This window comes from Malaclemys terrapin, chromosome 7, assembly GCF_027887155.1.
Source record: "Malaclemys terrapin pileata isolate rMalTer1 chromosome 7, rMalTer1.hap1, whole genome shotgun sequence".
Lineage (NCBI taxonomy): Eukaryota > Metazoa > Chordata > Testudines > Emydidae > Malaclemys > Malaclemys terrapin.
Genome location: NC_071511.1, coordinates 10,384,223 through 10,401,706, shown reverse-complemented (window position 1 = coordinate 10,401,706; position 17,484 = coordinate 10,384,223). Strand labels below are relative to the sequence as shown.

Here is a 17,484-nt window from a genome sequence, read left to right as displayed (position 1 = left end):
GTTCTCCCTCATTTGAGGACAGTGACGTATACGCCCTCCTTCTATGTCCCTGCATTTGTAGGGGTGTCTCTGTGTCTTTCTCCTTTTCCATAGTGGTCAGTTTCCTGGAGTGGTGTGACATGTCTGTGTCCCTGTGTCCTCCCCCGTTCTCATCTGTCTGTCCCCTTCCATTAGGCTTAGGGCTACCAATTTAGGTTGGACGTCTTCCTTGAAGGTTTCATCACAGGACATAATCTTTAAGGACAGATTTAATATTAATTGCTGGAGACTCCAGGGCACTCCTGGAGGGCTGGCAACTCTCCTAGGCTCTGGGTGTCTGTCCCTCGCATTGTCTGAGTCTCCCTCTTGGTCTGTGTGTCTGTCCCTCCCTCCCTCCCCCCCATCCCTGCCCGCCCTTGTCTGTCTCTCCCCTTGTCCGTGTGTCTGTCCCGCTCCTTCTGCGAGTCCCGCTGGCTGCCCCCTCCTCTCCCCTCCCCTCCCCTCCCCGTCCGTGGGTCCCGGCCGGCCGGCGCGGCGCCCCCTGCTGCCCGGCGCGGGGGTGGCAGGCCGGGGACGGGAGGCCCTGACAGCCTCGGCAGGCCGGCGGGAGGAAGCGCAGGGCGATGGCGCTGAGCCCCCCCGAGAGCCAGCCGGGCCCGGAGCCCCCGCACCCGCCGCCCGCGCAGGAGGGCGACGAGGACCCGGTGCCCATCAACCAACAGCAGCTGCGCAGCCTGGAGCCCGAGCCGGGCGGGATCCCGCTGCACTCGCCATGGACCTTCTGGCTGGACAAGTGAGTGCGGGGCTGCGCCCGGGGCCCAGGGACCCTCCGCGATACCCCCCCCCGCCGCGGGACTGCCCGCCTGACCCCCCCCCCCCCAGGCCCGGAGACCCTCCGCGATACCCCCCCCCCGGGCCGCCTGATCCCCGGGCCCAGGGACCCTCCGCGATACCCCCTGGGCAGCCCCCCCCCTGCCCGCCCCCGGGCCCAGGGACCCTCCGCGATACCCCCCCCCCGCCGCGGGACTGCCCGCCTGACCCCCCCCCCGGGGCCCAGGGACCCTCCGCGATACCCCCCCCCCCGGGCCCAGGGACTGCCCGCCTGACCCCCCCCCCCCCGGGCCCAGGGACCCTCCGCGAAACCCCCCCCGGGCCCGGAGACCCTCCGCGATACCCCCTGGGCAGCCCCCCCCCCGCCCGCCCCCAGGCCCAGGGACCCTCCGCGATACCCCCCCCGGGCCGCGGGACTGCCCGCCTGACCCCCCCCCCCCGGGGCCCAGGGACCCTCCGCGATACCCCCTGGGCAGCCCCTCCGCCCCCGGGCCCAGGGACCCTCCGCGATACCCCCCCCGGGCCGCGGGGCTGCCCGCCTGACCCCCCCCCCCCCCCGGGCCCTGAGACCCTCCGCGATACCGCCCCCCGGGCCGCCTGACCCCCGGGCCCTCAGGGACTCTCCTCAATACCTCCCCCGCAAGACCCGCCTGGGCCCACGGACTCTCCACCTGACCCACACACCCGGGCCCAGGGACCCTCCGCCAGGCCTTATGAGATCCCCGCCTCCCCCGGGCCCAGGGACCCAGCGCGATTACCCCCCCCCCCCCATCCTCTGCCTGACAAACAACCCCCCCCCACACACACACACACACTCTCCGCTAGGCCTCACGAGACAGCCCCCCCCCCCCCGCCTAGGGACCCTCTGTGAGACACCTTCCCCCCCCCAGCATAGGGACCCCTGTCCTGACCCCCCAGGCCCAGGGCTCAACGCTGCTGTGTCTCTCCGACCAGGGTCTGGGTCTGGTCTTCTCTGCCTTGCAGGCTCTGCCAGGGGGTGAGAGACCAGCTCCATAACCCCAAAGACATGGGGCTGAGCAGCAGGGGGACCCTCTCCCAGCCCAGAGTAGAAGCCCCCCCACTGCTCCTAACTGTCCCAGCCCACTCACCCCCACACTCCTAACTGCCACAGTCCAGACTCAAACCTGACACTGCTCCATTCCTAACTGCTTAGAGTGAAAGTTGGGTGCCTGCCCCCATTTTTGACTGTCTCACCCTAAAGTCAACACTTAATCCTTTCACCCCATTCCTAACTCCTTTAACTCCATCTCAGAATGAAATCCTGAAACCTACCCTCTCATACACACCCCTTTACCCAAACTTCATAATGTGAGATTGGCTTGTTGTCCTACAGAACTGGGTTGTAACCAGAGAATGAGTCCAGGAGCCATAAATAAAAAGCTGCTTCCTATTAGTCAGCTGTGGCCTGAAACTAATACAATTTCTTACAACATCTTGGATTTCATTAGCACCTTTCCCCCCCACAGGGCTTTACAAACTAATGTTCAACCTGTATGCAGGGATCATTTCAGCTGCTGCTGAAATGTTGCCATGTTTATGGCCGCTGTTTAATACGTGAACAACACAACAAATTAGAACATGAAGTGAAGGACGACAGTAATAAAAACAAAACTTCTTTGTAATGCTGACACTTAATAAGATCATAAATGAATTTTTAAAGGAGTAAGAGCTCACCAAGTTTCCTGAAATACTCTTATTGCTAGTTATTGAGCACCTGCAGTGCAATGAGTGCAGTACAGAAGAAGAAATTGTCCCAGTGCCATAGTGTTTATGATCTAAATTAAACACTGACAATGCAGTTCAGTTGCTACAGGCCGTCTATATTAATGTTTTAGCAAATTAAGTTTTATTTGTTTTATGGTAAACAACCTAGACTATTTTGGCAAATAGGTATCCATTGATTACTGCTATTACTCACAACATACTCTAGGGTTTTGATATGATCTTTCTAAAAATAAGCATAAAAACACAGAAAAACAGCCCTGATCTTCACCGGTGTCTTTTGTAACACAGGTTGAATGATGGCGAGTTATTTGTCTCACCCTGACTTTCTATATGTAGCTAGTATAGACATTAAACAAAACATTTTTATATACCACTAGTTGATAGCTTTAACTTTTTCTAATACTATAGTCATAACATTAAGAAAATAAATTTCAGTAATGGCTTTTCTTCGTAGTATAATAAACAAACATTGCTTCAGGTAATAGTGTTGTTTCAAGCCCTAAATTTAGACATAATGCTTGTAAGGGAAATAACAGTAGGCTAATGGTTATATTTATAAGATCATGCTGTTATTTCACTTAAGGCTTGTACACACCTTGATAGTTTCTTTAATGCCTTGATCCTGAAACTGACTTAACATGTGCAATGCCTCCTTCCCCGACTTTAACGTGATTATATGTAGGTTCAGGGATCTACCTACACTGAGTTATTTGAAGGACTGTGGCCTAAATTTATAATTTTTTAAAACTGTATCAACTCACTTCTTATAGATGGTCCAGCAGAAGTGAGCTTTCTAGAGGAATTTGCTTCACTAATGTAAGATTTAGTTAAGTGAATATCTAATGGTCACCTAACATTTTACCTACTTGACTTTTTTTAGGAGCTTTACCTTACTCTGTAGCTGAAACATGGGTAAGGTTACGTTTTAGTCACGGGTATTTTTAGTAAAAGTCACGGGCAGTAAACAAAAATTCACGGCCCGTGACCTGTCCATGACTTTTACTATATACCCCTGACTAAAAGTTGGGCGGGGGAGAGGGGGGTGTCTGAAGGAGGGCGGCCTGGGTACTGGGGGGTGGGGCAGGCCGCGAGCTGGGCAGAGGCAGCGTGCAGTGGTGCCTGGCCATGCCTCCGCGTAGCAGCTGAGTGAGGGGGATGTCACTGCTTCTGGGGAGCCCCCCAAGTAAGCGCCGCCCACAGCCCACCTCACCCCATCCCATGCCCCAACCCCCTGCCAGCGCCCACACCCAAACTCTGCTGCTGGGAGCGGGGAGAGGTGCGGTATCCCGAGACTGCCCCAGCAGCGGCCAGTGCGACTGGTACAGGGGCTGCCTGAGCTGCCCTTGAGCTGCTGCAGAAGTCCTGGAGGTCACGGAAAGTCATGGAATCCATGACTTACGTGACCTCCATGACAAACCCACAGTCTTAAACGTGGGCAATTATCAACACTGGAATTGATACTGGTGATGCTTACAGATGGACATACAGGAACAATGCAAAACCCACAAGAGTTCAGAAATTGAAGCCTCTTCCTCATGCTGTCACACAATCTTTGACTTTCTACAACTATCCTCTTTGGAGAAATATAATCTTTTTAAAAAAAGAATCACAAGTTCTTTTCTATCCTAGTATCTCTGGTAAAAAATATTTTCACTGTGTCTTATTAACTGTTTAATTGAGAAATATGGCGAAACCTTTGAGAATACACAAGAGGATCTTCTGATTCTGCAAACACTCACTTGAGTAATCCCATTGAGTTTAAGTCATAAGTATTTGCAGGATCACGGCCTAAAGTGTTAAATAACCATTCAGACCCTGATGGAGTTAGCTACCCTGAAGCTGATTTGTCAATTGGATTTGTTCCCAGTTGATCTACACAGCCATTTGGAGATGTGCATGTTTATCTCTTGTGGCCAACAGCAAAGAAAGTTTAAGATCCATGTCAAAGTGTTGAATTATATATTATGAAATGTTAAAAAAGCCCATCCTATTTCAGAATTTTTAAAATTGATTTTTTTACTAACTTTTGCCTTAACTACCTCATATAAGTACATATGATAGTGTACATTTTTACTTATTTTAAATTAATAAAAATAGTTAAATTAAACACCACCGAACTGGAATATATGTTTTTGCATTACTGAGTTGTCTGACAAGCCCCTTCTAACCAGTTAGGAGTTGAAGGTTGTGCAATATATAATTCTAAAGGTATGACTCAGAAGTCAAAAGTTTCTAGTGATCTTCATACTCGTAATACACAAAATATTATTTTTGTGCATTTACTAGTCATAAGGAAGAGGTGAACAAATAATGGATTCATGTCGAGAGAAGGATGGCAGAAAACAGAATAGGTGTTTTATACATTAAAAATAAATATGAGCTTAAAGCATAAAAACAGAAGGTAGCTTTTGATATGCAGGGCCCCAATCCTGCACTTATCTTTGTGTGGGCAGACCTCTGTGCTTATGCAAAGTCTCATTGAAGTGGCTCTGGGCGGAAGCATCCACCTATGCAGACCTGATTGTTGCAGGATTGGTGCTTAGGCTTGTACCATCTGTAATGAGTTGTAAATAACTGAAATATATCCAAACAGTGCCCAACTTTATCTATAAATACATACATTATATTTTTCATTTGCTTCTAAAACCACTTAATGTGGGGGGGGGGGGAGGTGAAGAGACTATTTCATGACAGGGAATAGTATTTTTGCCTACCATTAAAAATAATGTTACTCCAGACTTGTTTTGAAATGCTAGATGAAATGGCTTCTAAGTATCAAGAAAACATTGAGGTAGGTGTGTAGAATTGTCTGTAACCTCTGGTAACTTTAAATTACGATACTGTATTGAGGGAGAGAGTTCCATAACATATGTTAAAAGACCTCCAAGGAATTTATACATCTCCATCAAGTCCATTCTCTTATAACAAGTATATATCAGATAAATAATAATTTGTAACAGACACACACACATACATTACTTGTGCCTGGTGTACTACCAAATGGATGATTTAAATTTAATCTCATTGCATTATAATAGTAATTTGATTAATATTTCCTGCTTTGAAAAATAAATGTCTCTGCTTCACCTCCCATCAACGTTTATGTTGTATAAGTGTCTGGGCGCATAAAATAACATTTGGGAACTAATCCTGTGACAGAGTTCTATTTCATTTGCATTATCTCATTCGCATATGAAAAGTTGTACACTTGCATTTCTCACAGGCAGTAAGCTTTTTTCAGTATGTGTGACTACGGTATTCCTCATTACGTATTGTGTGCTGATATCTTGTCCCACTTATGTTTTAGGAAAATGAGAATGATGGAAGTATCTTGGAGAAAATTATTATTCAGCAGTTGGACAAGGAAGGTCATGTGTATGATCTTCAAATGTTAATAATTTAGCTGCATCATAAAAGATCAAGGTAGCTGCCAGCTTTAAAAAAAAAAGACAATATAACGTTTTAAAAAGTGATAGAACATAACCTAAAAGTAGAATTTTGCAAGTGTTCCAAAACTAGAAAGGAGCATTTAGTACATGAAAATTAAACTGTTTTCCTCCTCCTTTTGCAGGGCCACTAGTCTGCACCTATTGTAGTCTACCTGCTTTTGTTGTTTGTTGTAATGCTGCAGCATGGACCGCATTGGTGACATTGTATTGCCCATGGACCTCCATTGGGTCTTACAGATGCCTGTCACTCCAACTCAGCAAACTGATCCGTACTAATGCACCCTTATGCCCACATGGGGCCCAGGCTCTGCACAGGTGTAGGGTTCTGCCCACATGAATCAGCTTTCAGGATCCTGGGCCTCTGAGTGAAAGGCAAGCCTTGTGGTTTTTACAATACTCTGCAGTCTTGCAAGTTTTCAAAAATGATCATATCCCATAGGGTATAAGCCTTTTAAAAACAGTGCTTTAAAAATGAAGACTCTCGTTAGGCAGTTAGCAGTTTCCTGGTGCGTGTGATGTCTGGGTTATTGTGTTAAATGAGAATTCGACAGTTCGTCAGAATTTGGGTCTTGCAGAAAAAGAAAAGAAAATAGTAAGTAAGGAGCATGGATGTCCCCCATACTAAGGTGGCTTGAGGCATTCAGAACAATTGTTTCATTCGATGTTGGAATTTAGATCTGCAGATCATCTTTGTATAAAAAACAAAGCTACAACTGAAACTAATATATATACCCATTTACACATGTATATCAATTTCATATGTCAGTATTGAGCAAATTTTATAGCAGTTAATAAGCCCCAGAAAACTTGAACCCAGACTATAATATGACCAATGTACAACAATTTATGGTTAATGCTACACTGAGTAAAAACCTTTCTAATGAATAACTAAAAGAATATGCTAGTACTGTAGCACTAGCTGCTAGTTTTCAAGATGTGCTAGGAAAAGACTACAGCTGGATCCAGCAATCTGATCTGTAGGTAACTTCTCCAGAGCTCCAGTTACTTCAGTGGGACTCCACATGGGTGCACGGGTCTGCTATGTAGGTTAGATGGTAGGATCATGACCTGATTCTGTTCCTGCATGACTGTTAAAGCAGTGCTTTTAAGCTAAATTACTTACGTTGTAAGCATAGATTAATACTACTGTAACAAAAAAACCGCAAACCTCTTTGTTTTAAAAAAAGAAAAAAATATCAGTTGATGTAGTTTCCTGTGACTAAACATTGACAAATTTAGTGCAATGTTGTTAATCCACTCCAGGGAAGTGAAAACTTTTATATACAGCACTTATCCTGTCAAAAATTTAGATTTCCCTTTTCCCTTTAGCATTGTTATGAGCTTTGTAAGTACAAATAAAGAAGTTTAAAATATAGTTTTAAATATTTCCACCAATCAATTAAATCTGTGTATTTTAGTGACCATTTTGAAATTATCCAATTGTGGATATAACCTATTTGAAACAATTTAGACCTTTTAATAGCTTCTCCTGCAGCAAACCTTTAGTTGTGTAGGCATCTATATCAGCTATCTAGGATCATGAACAGGTGGCTTGCAATGAAAAACATTAGTAATATAAAAATGTTCAGCTTAGCAAGTGCATCGTGACAGTCTTAGTGGTTTGAAGTCATTCTTTGTCTATATTCAGGCTGGATTACCAGATTTGGCTGGTTGCTAGTGGGTGCCTCTGAGTGTACATTTTGGAAGTAAATATTTTGCTTTACTAGACCAAAAATATTTGCAGCTAAATATTTAGGGTGAAATTTGTAGAAGTTCTCAACTTTGGTCTGACTCTCCTCCCATTGAAACCAGTGGTAAAACTCCCATTGATGTCAGTGGGAGCCGAGTTATGTCGGTGCTGAGCACGTCCAAAAATCTGACCCTTAATTCTTGCAGATAAATGTCTGAGCTGCAATTCAGTGTTAGACATTGATAGTGAGAACGTCCTGAGTAGCATTAGAAAATAAAAAATGGGATATAAATCCTAATGTCTCAGGCATAATAAGGAACCACTAACTGCTCAGGGTAAGAAAAAAACCTTCATGTTTGGGCAAGTTATTTAAAGTGCCAGGTTTCTTACACTTTTGTCCCGAGCAACTGTACTGCTTACTGTCAAAAACAGCATATGAGGATAGGTGGACCGCTGGTCCAATGTGGTCTGGCAACTCCTTTATTTCTTATTGCATTAATTTCCCCCCTGCTAAGATCCTGATGACCATGCAGTATTTGGGAAAGGAACACCCAGCCTCAGAGCAAAATGCAAGGTGGAACAGATTGTTTAGCATAAGTGCTTAGCTTATATTGTAAGGGACCATTCAAGGTAGAGTGGCATGTTAACACCTCTGCAGTCATAGGACAAAAAGAGGGGAATACAGGTTGTTGTAATAAGCCATAAATCCAGTGTCTTTGTTCAGTCCATGATTTTTGGCATCTAGCAGAGTAATGCTATTTTATCAGTAGATTGTTCATAGAATTCTAAAAGAAAATATCACTTATATAAAGAAGTGAAATAAGATAATAACCAGACCCAAAAACAAAAAGCATGAAACATCCTGTATTTAAATTATTGGTGTCTTATTGGCTAAGTAAATATTTTAGTTACTGACTTTTTATTAATGATAAAATTGTTGATAGTACATTTTTTTTTTCACATAAGTATGAGAGAGACTTTTTGTATATTCCACCTTATAAGGGAATAAAACAGGATCCTAACCGATAGGAGTGTGGCAAGGGATGTTGTAACTACTTCCGTAAGAGAGGAGCAAATGAAAGGCACCGTTTTGCCATCACAAACATTTTTCAAGGCATTTTGTTGTCAATATCTGCTTTTGTCTGCATCTATTATTAAAATTAGGATAAATCCTTCATTGCCAGGTAGATGGTCTAAATGGCCTAATATTAGTCTTATCCTTCAACTTCTGTAATTCGGTGCTTAAAAATCATGTTGTTCCTTAATACGTAGAATTTAGCAATGAAGAGCTATAAAGATTAATTTCTGGCCTTCACAGAAAGGTGAATGGCACTTTTGCTTTACCTGTTTTGAAAATGTGAAGATGATTGGACGGAAAGAGCTGGAAAGCTGTCCTGTATTTTAGTCTTGCATCAAAGATTTAGGGGAGATTAACAATGGGCAATCGGTTGCCAACCCCCTATTGAACAGCAATATAGTTGTGATAACAAGCAAAATCACCCACATAAACATTTTTTAAAATTGATATTCGCTGCAGTACTAAACTAAAACACAATAAATACTGATGCACATGTATTATAATAAGTTGGTGCATAAACTGGACAATAGAGAGCACAAGGATATATCTCAGTGCATCAACGTCTTATATAAAATACACTGATGCTTAGAACCATATGCACAAAACCCACCAGCTTTTTGGTGGTAAATAAGCGTGATGAGCCCTCTTGCCATATGCTTCGGAAAGTGGCTGTTGATGCACTGGGGGCTGTAGGGGATCACAAACTATATATACGTCAACAATGTAGTACTGTGGCAAAAAAAGAGCAAACATCCTTTAGGGATGTATTAGCAGCAGAGTTGTGTGCAAGACACAGGAATTAATTCTTCTACTCAGCACTGTTACGGTCTCAAATGGAGTATTGTGTCCAGTTCTGAGCATCCTACTTCAGGAAAGATGTAGACAAATTAGTTCCCAGAGGAGAGCAACAAAAACAATTAAAGATCTAGGAATCATGACCTATGAGGAAAGATTTTTAAAATTGGGTTTGTTTAGTCTGGAGAAGAGAATACTGAGGGGAGGAGGGGAATATGATAACAATTTTCAAGTACAAAAAAGGTTGTTATAAGGAGGAGGGTGATACATTCTTCTCCTTAGCTACTGAGGACAGGACAAAAAGTAATGGGCTTAAATTGCAGTAAGGAAGATTTAGGTTAGACATCAGGAAAAAACTTCCTAACTGTCAGGGTAGTTAAGCATTGGAACAAATTACCTAGGGAGGTTGTGTAATCTCCATCCTTGGAGGTTTTTAAGAACAGGTTAGACAAACACCCGTCAGGAATGGTCTAGATCAGTCAGACTCAGACCTCAGTGGTTCAGGAGCCAAGTTAGCGATCAGCCTTACCCAAAAGAGCCACAGTAGTGAGAATTCATTGTTTCATTTACTATAGTACTATTCATATTTAAACAGTATGACGTGGAAATATTTAGTTTATTATATATCTCATAGCAACATGACTGACCATGTATTATTATTTTATCAACTACAATTGGTTAATAACAGAGTAAAAGCATCCTGATTGGTTAATAACTTAGATTGGTTAATATCATGTGCTGCAAAGACACATTAAAGAGTCACTTGCAGCTCACAAGTCTGAGTATCTGTGGTCTAGATAATACTTAGTTCTGGCTCAGTGTAGGGTAGGGGACTAGATGACTATCAAGGTCCCTTCCTGTCCTACATTTCTATGATTCTAAAGAAAGCCTTTTATAACTAGCATAACTTAATCTATCTTGTAATCATCTCTGTGGTGTCTAAGAACCTTTTGGTCAGAATAAAATGTACTGAGTCTACCTGAATGGACAGCGAGGAGGCTTATATGTTGAATCTTGAATTATGACAGCTTCCCTACTGTTGGAACACCAATAGAGGCTCACACTGCCTCTGACTAGAACCTCACATCTTCACTATCCAGTGCAATTTGTCCAGTTTATAACATAGATATATTAGAGGTATTCATCATAAATCTGTTACATTGTTGACTGACCTGACTACCAGGGCTCTGACCATCCATTACACAGCCCTAGGGAGTCTGGAGATGATTGGGAGCAGTGATTTGAGCCTACTGTAGCAACCTCAAAGAAAGTCAAGGGTACATTTTAAAATTAGAATTTGTCAGCTGATGCAAAACTTTTCTGTCTCTGATGTTATCTGGAAAAATATACTAAGGGCCACATTTATCATATGAATTCAGGGAAATGGCCTCCTCTTTTTCATACTTGATGATAGCCTTAAGTAAATCAAAAGACATCAGTGTTACAGGAACAGTCTTGATAACTTTACGGTTAGACCAGCTGTTCCTCTGTGTTTTCACAGAGAAGAAAAGCTATTTAAACTTCTCTGGCATAAGGGCCTTATCAAGAGAAGGCACAAGAAAGGTAACTAAAGGGCTAGATAATTTTATATTAACTTGTGTGAGAACAAACATGAAGCAAAAATTGAAGGATTCCATGAGGGAAATTTTAAAATTGAATAGAGAAACAGTCTATTGTGATTGGATAGTTAATAGCTATTAATTTATCATCGTTAGCTCCTTAGGGCTGCTATTTCTGTATGTAGACTCCATTAGTTCATTTGCAGAAAGTCAGACTAGATCCACTGGTCTCTTCTGGCTTTATAATCTGAGAATTTGTGAATCAGTATAATTGGATGTTGCATCATTTGTTGGAAGAATACAGAAAAAGGAGTTTCCTAAGTTTTGTTTGTTTTTTTCATAATTGTTTGTGCCAATTTATAAATAATCTAAACTTTTTTCCTGTGCATTCTACAACAAAAGTTAATAGTTTCATAGATTTAAGGCCCGGGAGGAACCATTCTGATAATCTAGACTGACCTCTTGCACTTCCAGGTATTGAAAAACTATAAAAGGCACCCCAAATTCTGTCAGTGTTTTCTGTACATTTTGCAGCAAGGTTAGACATTTCTCCATTCTTCTGGCTGTTGACTGTATTTTGAATACTTTTTCTTCATCTCCAAGTTGTGGCTTGGGCTACTCTTTTCTGTCCCATAAACAAATGTGTAATTCCATTTAGTGTGGCAAGTAGTTCAAAGCTAAAACTTCCAAATTAACCATTGCTTGCATTTTAGGGCTTTCAACAGTTTCTTTCTCACTAGTCCAATAATGCTTTTTTGTAGAAAAGCAAATTTTTCACAAATAAACAATGTGGAAGTACAGAGGAGTATTCTTAAGGACCTTGAAAATTATTTTAAAGTGAGTTAGATAGCAACTCAACCAAGATTACTGGGCCATTTTAATATAGTTATGGTGATCACTTTTCTTTAAATGTTAATATTTTCTTTGCAGCTCAGATATTATTCTGTTCTTTCGTTTGTGTTAGTGCTCATGACAGAAGATTGATGTCATTTGCTAGAGTTGGGCGTAATGCTGAAATATGCTATGCAGGCTTGTCCACACAGCACCTGTAGTACTTGTCAGTCAAGTTGCTAAAAATAATCAGTGAATAGTCTTTCACCTAAACCTTAAAATGAGTAATGTGGTGGTTGGTTGTTATTCTCTACCAGTTTGTAATGTTGTTTCTCTGGAACATGTGATTTGTAGCTATCAAAATGAATGATTTTATGGCCCCAAAGTGGAGTACTCTGTTCTTTATTCCCCAAGAGATTTTTGAAGTGGCATAAAAATGTGATAAATATCCACTGCTGACACCCTGCTGGCTTCTGAAGTTTACAGTTTCATAATGTTTATTTACCTTTCATGGGAATAGGTTTTCGTCTTATCACAGCACTCCAATGGCAACATCAGTGAACGTAGGTGGGGATGATGATGCAATATATAGTTAGGCAAAATTATGTCCATGTATGACTGTGAAGTTAGGAAACGGGCAAAAGGAAAGCATGTCAAAACTAATGTTTCAGACCATTATCTGATGCATGTAAAAACAAAACAATCCACCCATGTCTTTTGACTATGGAATTACAATATAAGAAGCACAAAATGTTAGAGACTCTAAGATGTGAGAAGAGACAAAATACCGTTGTTCCAAATGATAGCCCCAGTATTTTACACTGATTAGTAAAGAGTTGTGTGAATGCAGTAAAAGTTGTGCAAGGACTACTACCCTTATTAAGCAATCTTCTGGCCTCAGAGACTACTTCTGTGTATTGCCAAATATATTGACTGTCAGCCTGCTCTCCATTTATTAGAAAAATCTTTCTGTCATGAAAATGATTTTTGTTGCTCAATTAAGACCAGGTTCCCTGGACTTACAATACTCGAAAAGTAAGTTGTGGTGTGTGTATGTGAAGAAAATCTTCATTAGTCACTGTAATAATTCATTCAGGGGACAAATATTTCTTTTTAATTTAGCAGATCTGCTGACAGAATGTCACTTTCAGTAAAATTTTCATAGTGTATTATAAAACACACTCCCATTAAAAATAATCTACATTGTACTGAACCCATGACTACTTTAGAAACAATGTGACACCAGTGTAACTGTTCTAACATCTATTTAAACACCGTTTTCTCATTGGGTCAATCAGCACCATGCAATGTCTATGCCATTGCCATCAACAGATAAATAGTTAACATATGTTGCTGTCTGCTCTGCATTGAAGAAAAAAATAAATAATTGTTCTAAGCTATCTTTTGCGTTCTTAAAAAAACATTCAGCTTTGTAGCTGTATCTTCAGCATGTTTTCCACAAACAGACAAAATACAATCTTTCTTTTCTCCTTATTGCTTTCTCAATATGACTTACATGAAGTTACCATTTTAACCCAATGGTGATTAAAGACACAAATAATGTAAAATGTATTACTGCCAGTAAGAAGAAAGAAATAAGAATTTTGACAGCGCTCATTGGTTTTAAGAGAGAGACCAATTTGAGCTGTCCAGATCAAAGAACAAGACAAAGCATTTCAGGATTTGGGAGGCAAGATAGACAAACGCCCAGACAGAGTAATGTGCTGTCTTCTCTGCCTTCTGTCCATTAGAGGATTTTGCCATTGCATGCACCTGTCATGCTCGTAACGTGTATTGTCCGCGCACACAGTTGTTTGCAGTTTTGCACAGCATTTGTGCAGCTCCACCAGCAGTAGTAATATCAGAAAATACACACCTGCCATTCAGTGATATTTGTTTGAGAGTTTTACGCTGTTGCTACTGTCGGAGCTGCACAGAAATAATAGCTACAATATTTACTTGTTCAGGCTCAGCCTGCAAGATACACCACTCTTGTATCCTGCATTAGGTCACTGTGCATTGTTGTGGTACTAATGTACGCAAAAACTATTAGTGCTGAATTTGCACTGTTGTAATTGATCCTTCCAGTACAGGTCCACAGTCTCCAACGCCATGCCAGTTGACTACTCTGTTCACTGTCTCCTGTATTCCTGATTACTTGTTTGTTTCAAGCTTCTGCAGTCTTTTGCATCTGAGTTTGCATGCATTTCACCTTATAAAATCTTAAGGCTATGAAAATAGTACGGAAGTTGCTTGGAGAAGCTGAGAGGAGTTAGTTCAGCTCCTCATCTGGTGTAAATCAACATAGTTCTATTACTTCAGTGAGGCAACACTGACTTGTATCAGCTGAGGACCTTGCCCTGTGGCTTCACTAGATGAAGATAGTATCTTTACTACTGCAGCTGCTATCAACAATGCAACCGTATCTGTGATAGCAATGATGAAAACAACATATACAGAGCTAAGGTGTTTCACCCCCATGTCATCAAGGGCTAGACAACTCGGGGGGTGAAAATGCTAGCGTGTGGTCTGTGCTGCCACTCCAGCTGTTGTTGATGCTGGAGCTGTGTCAGCATTAGGTCAATTGTGGGAGAATTATCTGAAATTCTCAGCGTAGACATAGACTGAATGCATTGCATTGCATGGATCACAAGAAGAAAAACTAGACGAGAGCTGACCCGTTAGGGTTTATACTTGCATCGGTGCATATGTACTGTATTCTTCTTGTTAATGTAAACTCTGCCTGTTTTTTGCAGGGAGACTTTCTGTATCATTAGTTTCTCTTCACTTTTCTCTACGTATGTTTGTTTTATCTTTCATCATTTGGTTGTGCACAGTGGGGAGGAGAATTTAAGTATCAAGGTTTTGGTGGAATGTCAGCGTATTTTCAAAATAATTAAGCATAATGCTGCAAGACCCTGTGTAAAGTCTCTGCAATTTTAACTGCTGGCTTTGCAGCCAAAGAGGTGGCCCTGTGTGCTGGATCTACCTGCTTGATCTCTGTGTAATCAGTGACATTTTTAAAATGTGACATCTGACTAAAAGTGCTTTTGTTTTCCATAAGAGAAATTACAGCTAAGAGTTGGTAAAAAATCAGCTGCTTTTTTTTTTTTTTTTAAATCTGGTGTGGTTTTTGTTTTGTTTTGTTTTTGAAATTTCAGGTACTAGATTAGTTGTGAGAGTTTGTAGTCTGTTGCCATCTAGTGGGGGGTGTATGTAAATTAAAGGTGATTCCTTTTTTTAAAAAAATGATAATTATTACTTTGAACTGCATAGTTAATACAGCTAAAACTCCTTAAGAGAACATTAAAGTAGGACATTAAAATATTTTAAAGTATTCAAAGATAAATCAGATGTAAATCAAGTTGAAATTTAGAAACATTAACCCTGAAATTTGATTTAAAATGACACTCTCAGTACCCGTGGTTCAAAATTTGATCTGGATTTTTTCTTATTTCCGAGGACTCCTTTTGATTACAAACAAATAGAAACCCACTAAACTACTCTTTCGCTTTCTCAAAATCCACACCAGTAATCTAGCAAATGTGAACAATCCTATAATTACAGACCAGTGGACTTGCATAATTAAAGTGGGTGGGTGCCTTTTTAGAACAAGCAGATGTATCTTTGTTTTAAATATTTAATGTACATTTTAATTAGAACATAAATATTTTTAAAATATCCAGACAACTCTCAAATTAAACTAAACATAAGAACGCTCAGCCTTTACTTTTTAAAACTTTTATAGTAATTTTTATAGTGATTGGAGTTGATTGTATGACTTCGATATGTTTCTAAAAGTTTCAGTCATTTGCTAAGACAATCATGTAATCATTTTTTGGATAAAGTATTTTATTAACATAAACTTTTTTTTAGGTCACTTCCAGGTACCACAGCAGCTGAATGTGCATCAAATCTCAAGAAGATCTATACAGTACAGACAGTACAGGTAAGATTAAAATAGAACTACAGAAATTGCTACACGCGAGAAATAACATTCAAGTTGTGAGGTTATATTGACAGCCATGTGCCAGATGAGTAATTCTCATGCTTTCACCTCTCTGAGGTACAAAATCTAAGTATCAATTGATAGTATATGCTATTCCTTAGGCTTCCCTAGAATTTCATTGGTAGTGTGTTTGATTCCTGGGTGGTTTTGAGGGATCATAAAGGGGTGAGTTGCAGGGTAATACACTTGCTTTGCCAGATACTCTGTCTTTCTAGAAGATTTCAGAGCCTCAGGCTGTGCCTCTAAATTGGATCATGAAACTTGATTTACTTTAAGTATTTGTCTGCCTTTTCTCCAGCTATTCTCCAGTGTAATAAATTATTATATGAGCAACGGAAGATATAGTACACAGAAGTCTTCCCTTTGAGTACTCTGTTTGTGACTTTTTTTCTTGTGAACTGATTTGTTATGTTAAGGCTTTTTTCTGTATCTGGACCACTTGCAGCAGATGAGAGATTCTACATAATATCATTCCGTGTTTTCCCTTTTACCTGTCATATAACTTTGTATCTGCAAAAAGTCAGTGGGTAACACTTGCACTCTGTATTCTGAATGGAAACAATCTTATTAGGAATGTGGAGCAGGCATGAAATATCTGTTGTTCGGTTTGTCTTACATAATGTTAAAAGTCTGGCTTTAATTCACCAAAACCCAGAATATTCTGATATGAGGCTAAAACTCTGTTGTGGCAATTTGGGGGATCTATGTACAGCTTATGACTTCTGGTTGATACTGGAGACTCTGTGTATCTGTGTCAGACTGCAAACTCCCCTTTGAATATGGACCTTGTTCACCTTTTCTGCTGTCTTTTACCTCCTTGTAGAGCTAAAACCCACAGGAGGTGTCAGGAGAAGTTCTTGCACCTGGCACAAGACTAACAATGGAGGGTTGCTAAACTTTGATGATTGCCCATTCATATGGAGTGCCTTGGATGAATAGGTGGATGCCGCTCAGGGCAAATGAGGTTTTTTTTCTCTTTCAGGTCTGAACTTCAGGGGGTAGTAATGAAACAAAGGACCATCTAGTGGGGAGACTTTATCACATAACAAGGCTGACAAGAGGGTCACCTGACATAAGGGACAGGAAGTTATAAAAGAAAGGGTCTCATCAGTCTTTTTTTGGCAGGCAGTAAGGGAGGCTGGGCACTGACAGCTGAGTTCAGAGAGAGGAGTATTTTATTGTTTTGTCTAAATCTGTATATTCTTGCTACCTGAAGAGGGATTGGCTTTTGAACCCTTGGCAAAGCGTGTGTGTCTGTTTGCTTCTACTATCATGTATTGGGACATCCAGTAGGGTAAGGGGGAGCAGTGTTAGCACTGGTCCTACAGGCCTAGGCCAGCTGGACCAAAAGGGTCAATTTCTGTGACGGGGTAGAAGACCAAGAGCCTGTGCCCAGGAAGTATGCCAGAGAGGGGAAAGCGGGGTGCAGGAGAGGGGGAAGGGGGACACCCTGACATTAGCCCTCCTCTTCCTCCCACCCCCCCCACACAGCAAGCAGGAGCCTCGGGGAGAGAGAG

The 17,484-nt window shown here is 41.5% G+C and overlaps 1 protein-coding gene across 1 annotated transcript in view; it reads left to right on the top strand.

The window, feature by feature from the left end:
• Positions 1 to 543: 543 nt before the first annotated feature.
• The window catches only part of EIF4E3 (eukaryotic translation initiation factor 4E family member 3), a 29,590-nt gene continuing 12,649 nt past the window's right edge, over positions 544 to 17,484 (top strand). Inside the window, exons 1-2 of the mRNA XM_054034908.1 lie at positions 544 to 772; positions 15,835 to 15,907. Of these exons, the coding sequence (XP_053890883.1) occupies positions 603 to 772; positions 15,835 to 15,907 (243 nt within the window). The 5' untranslated portion in view covers positions 544 to 602. The remainder of the gene's footprint in view (positions 773 to 15,834; positions 15,908 to 17,484) is intronic.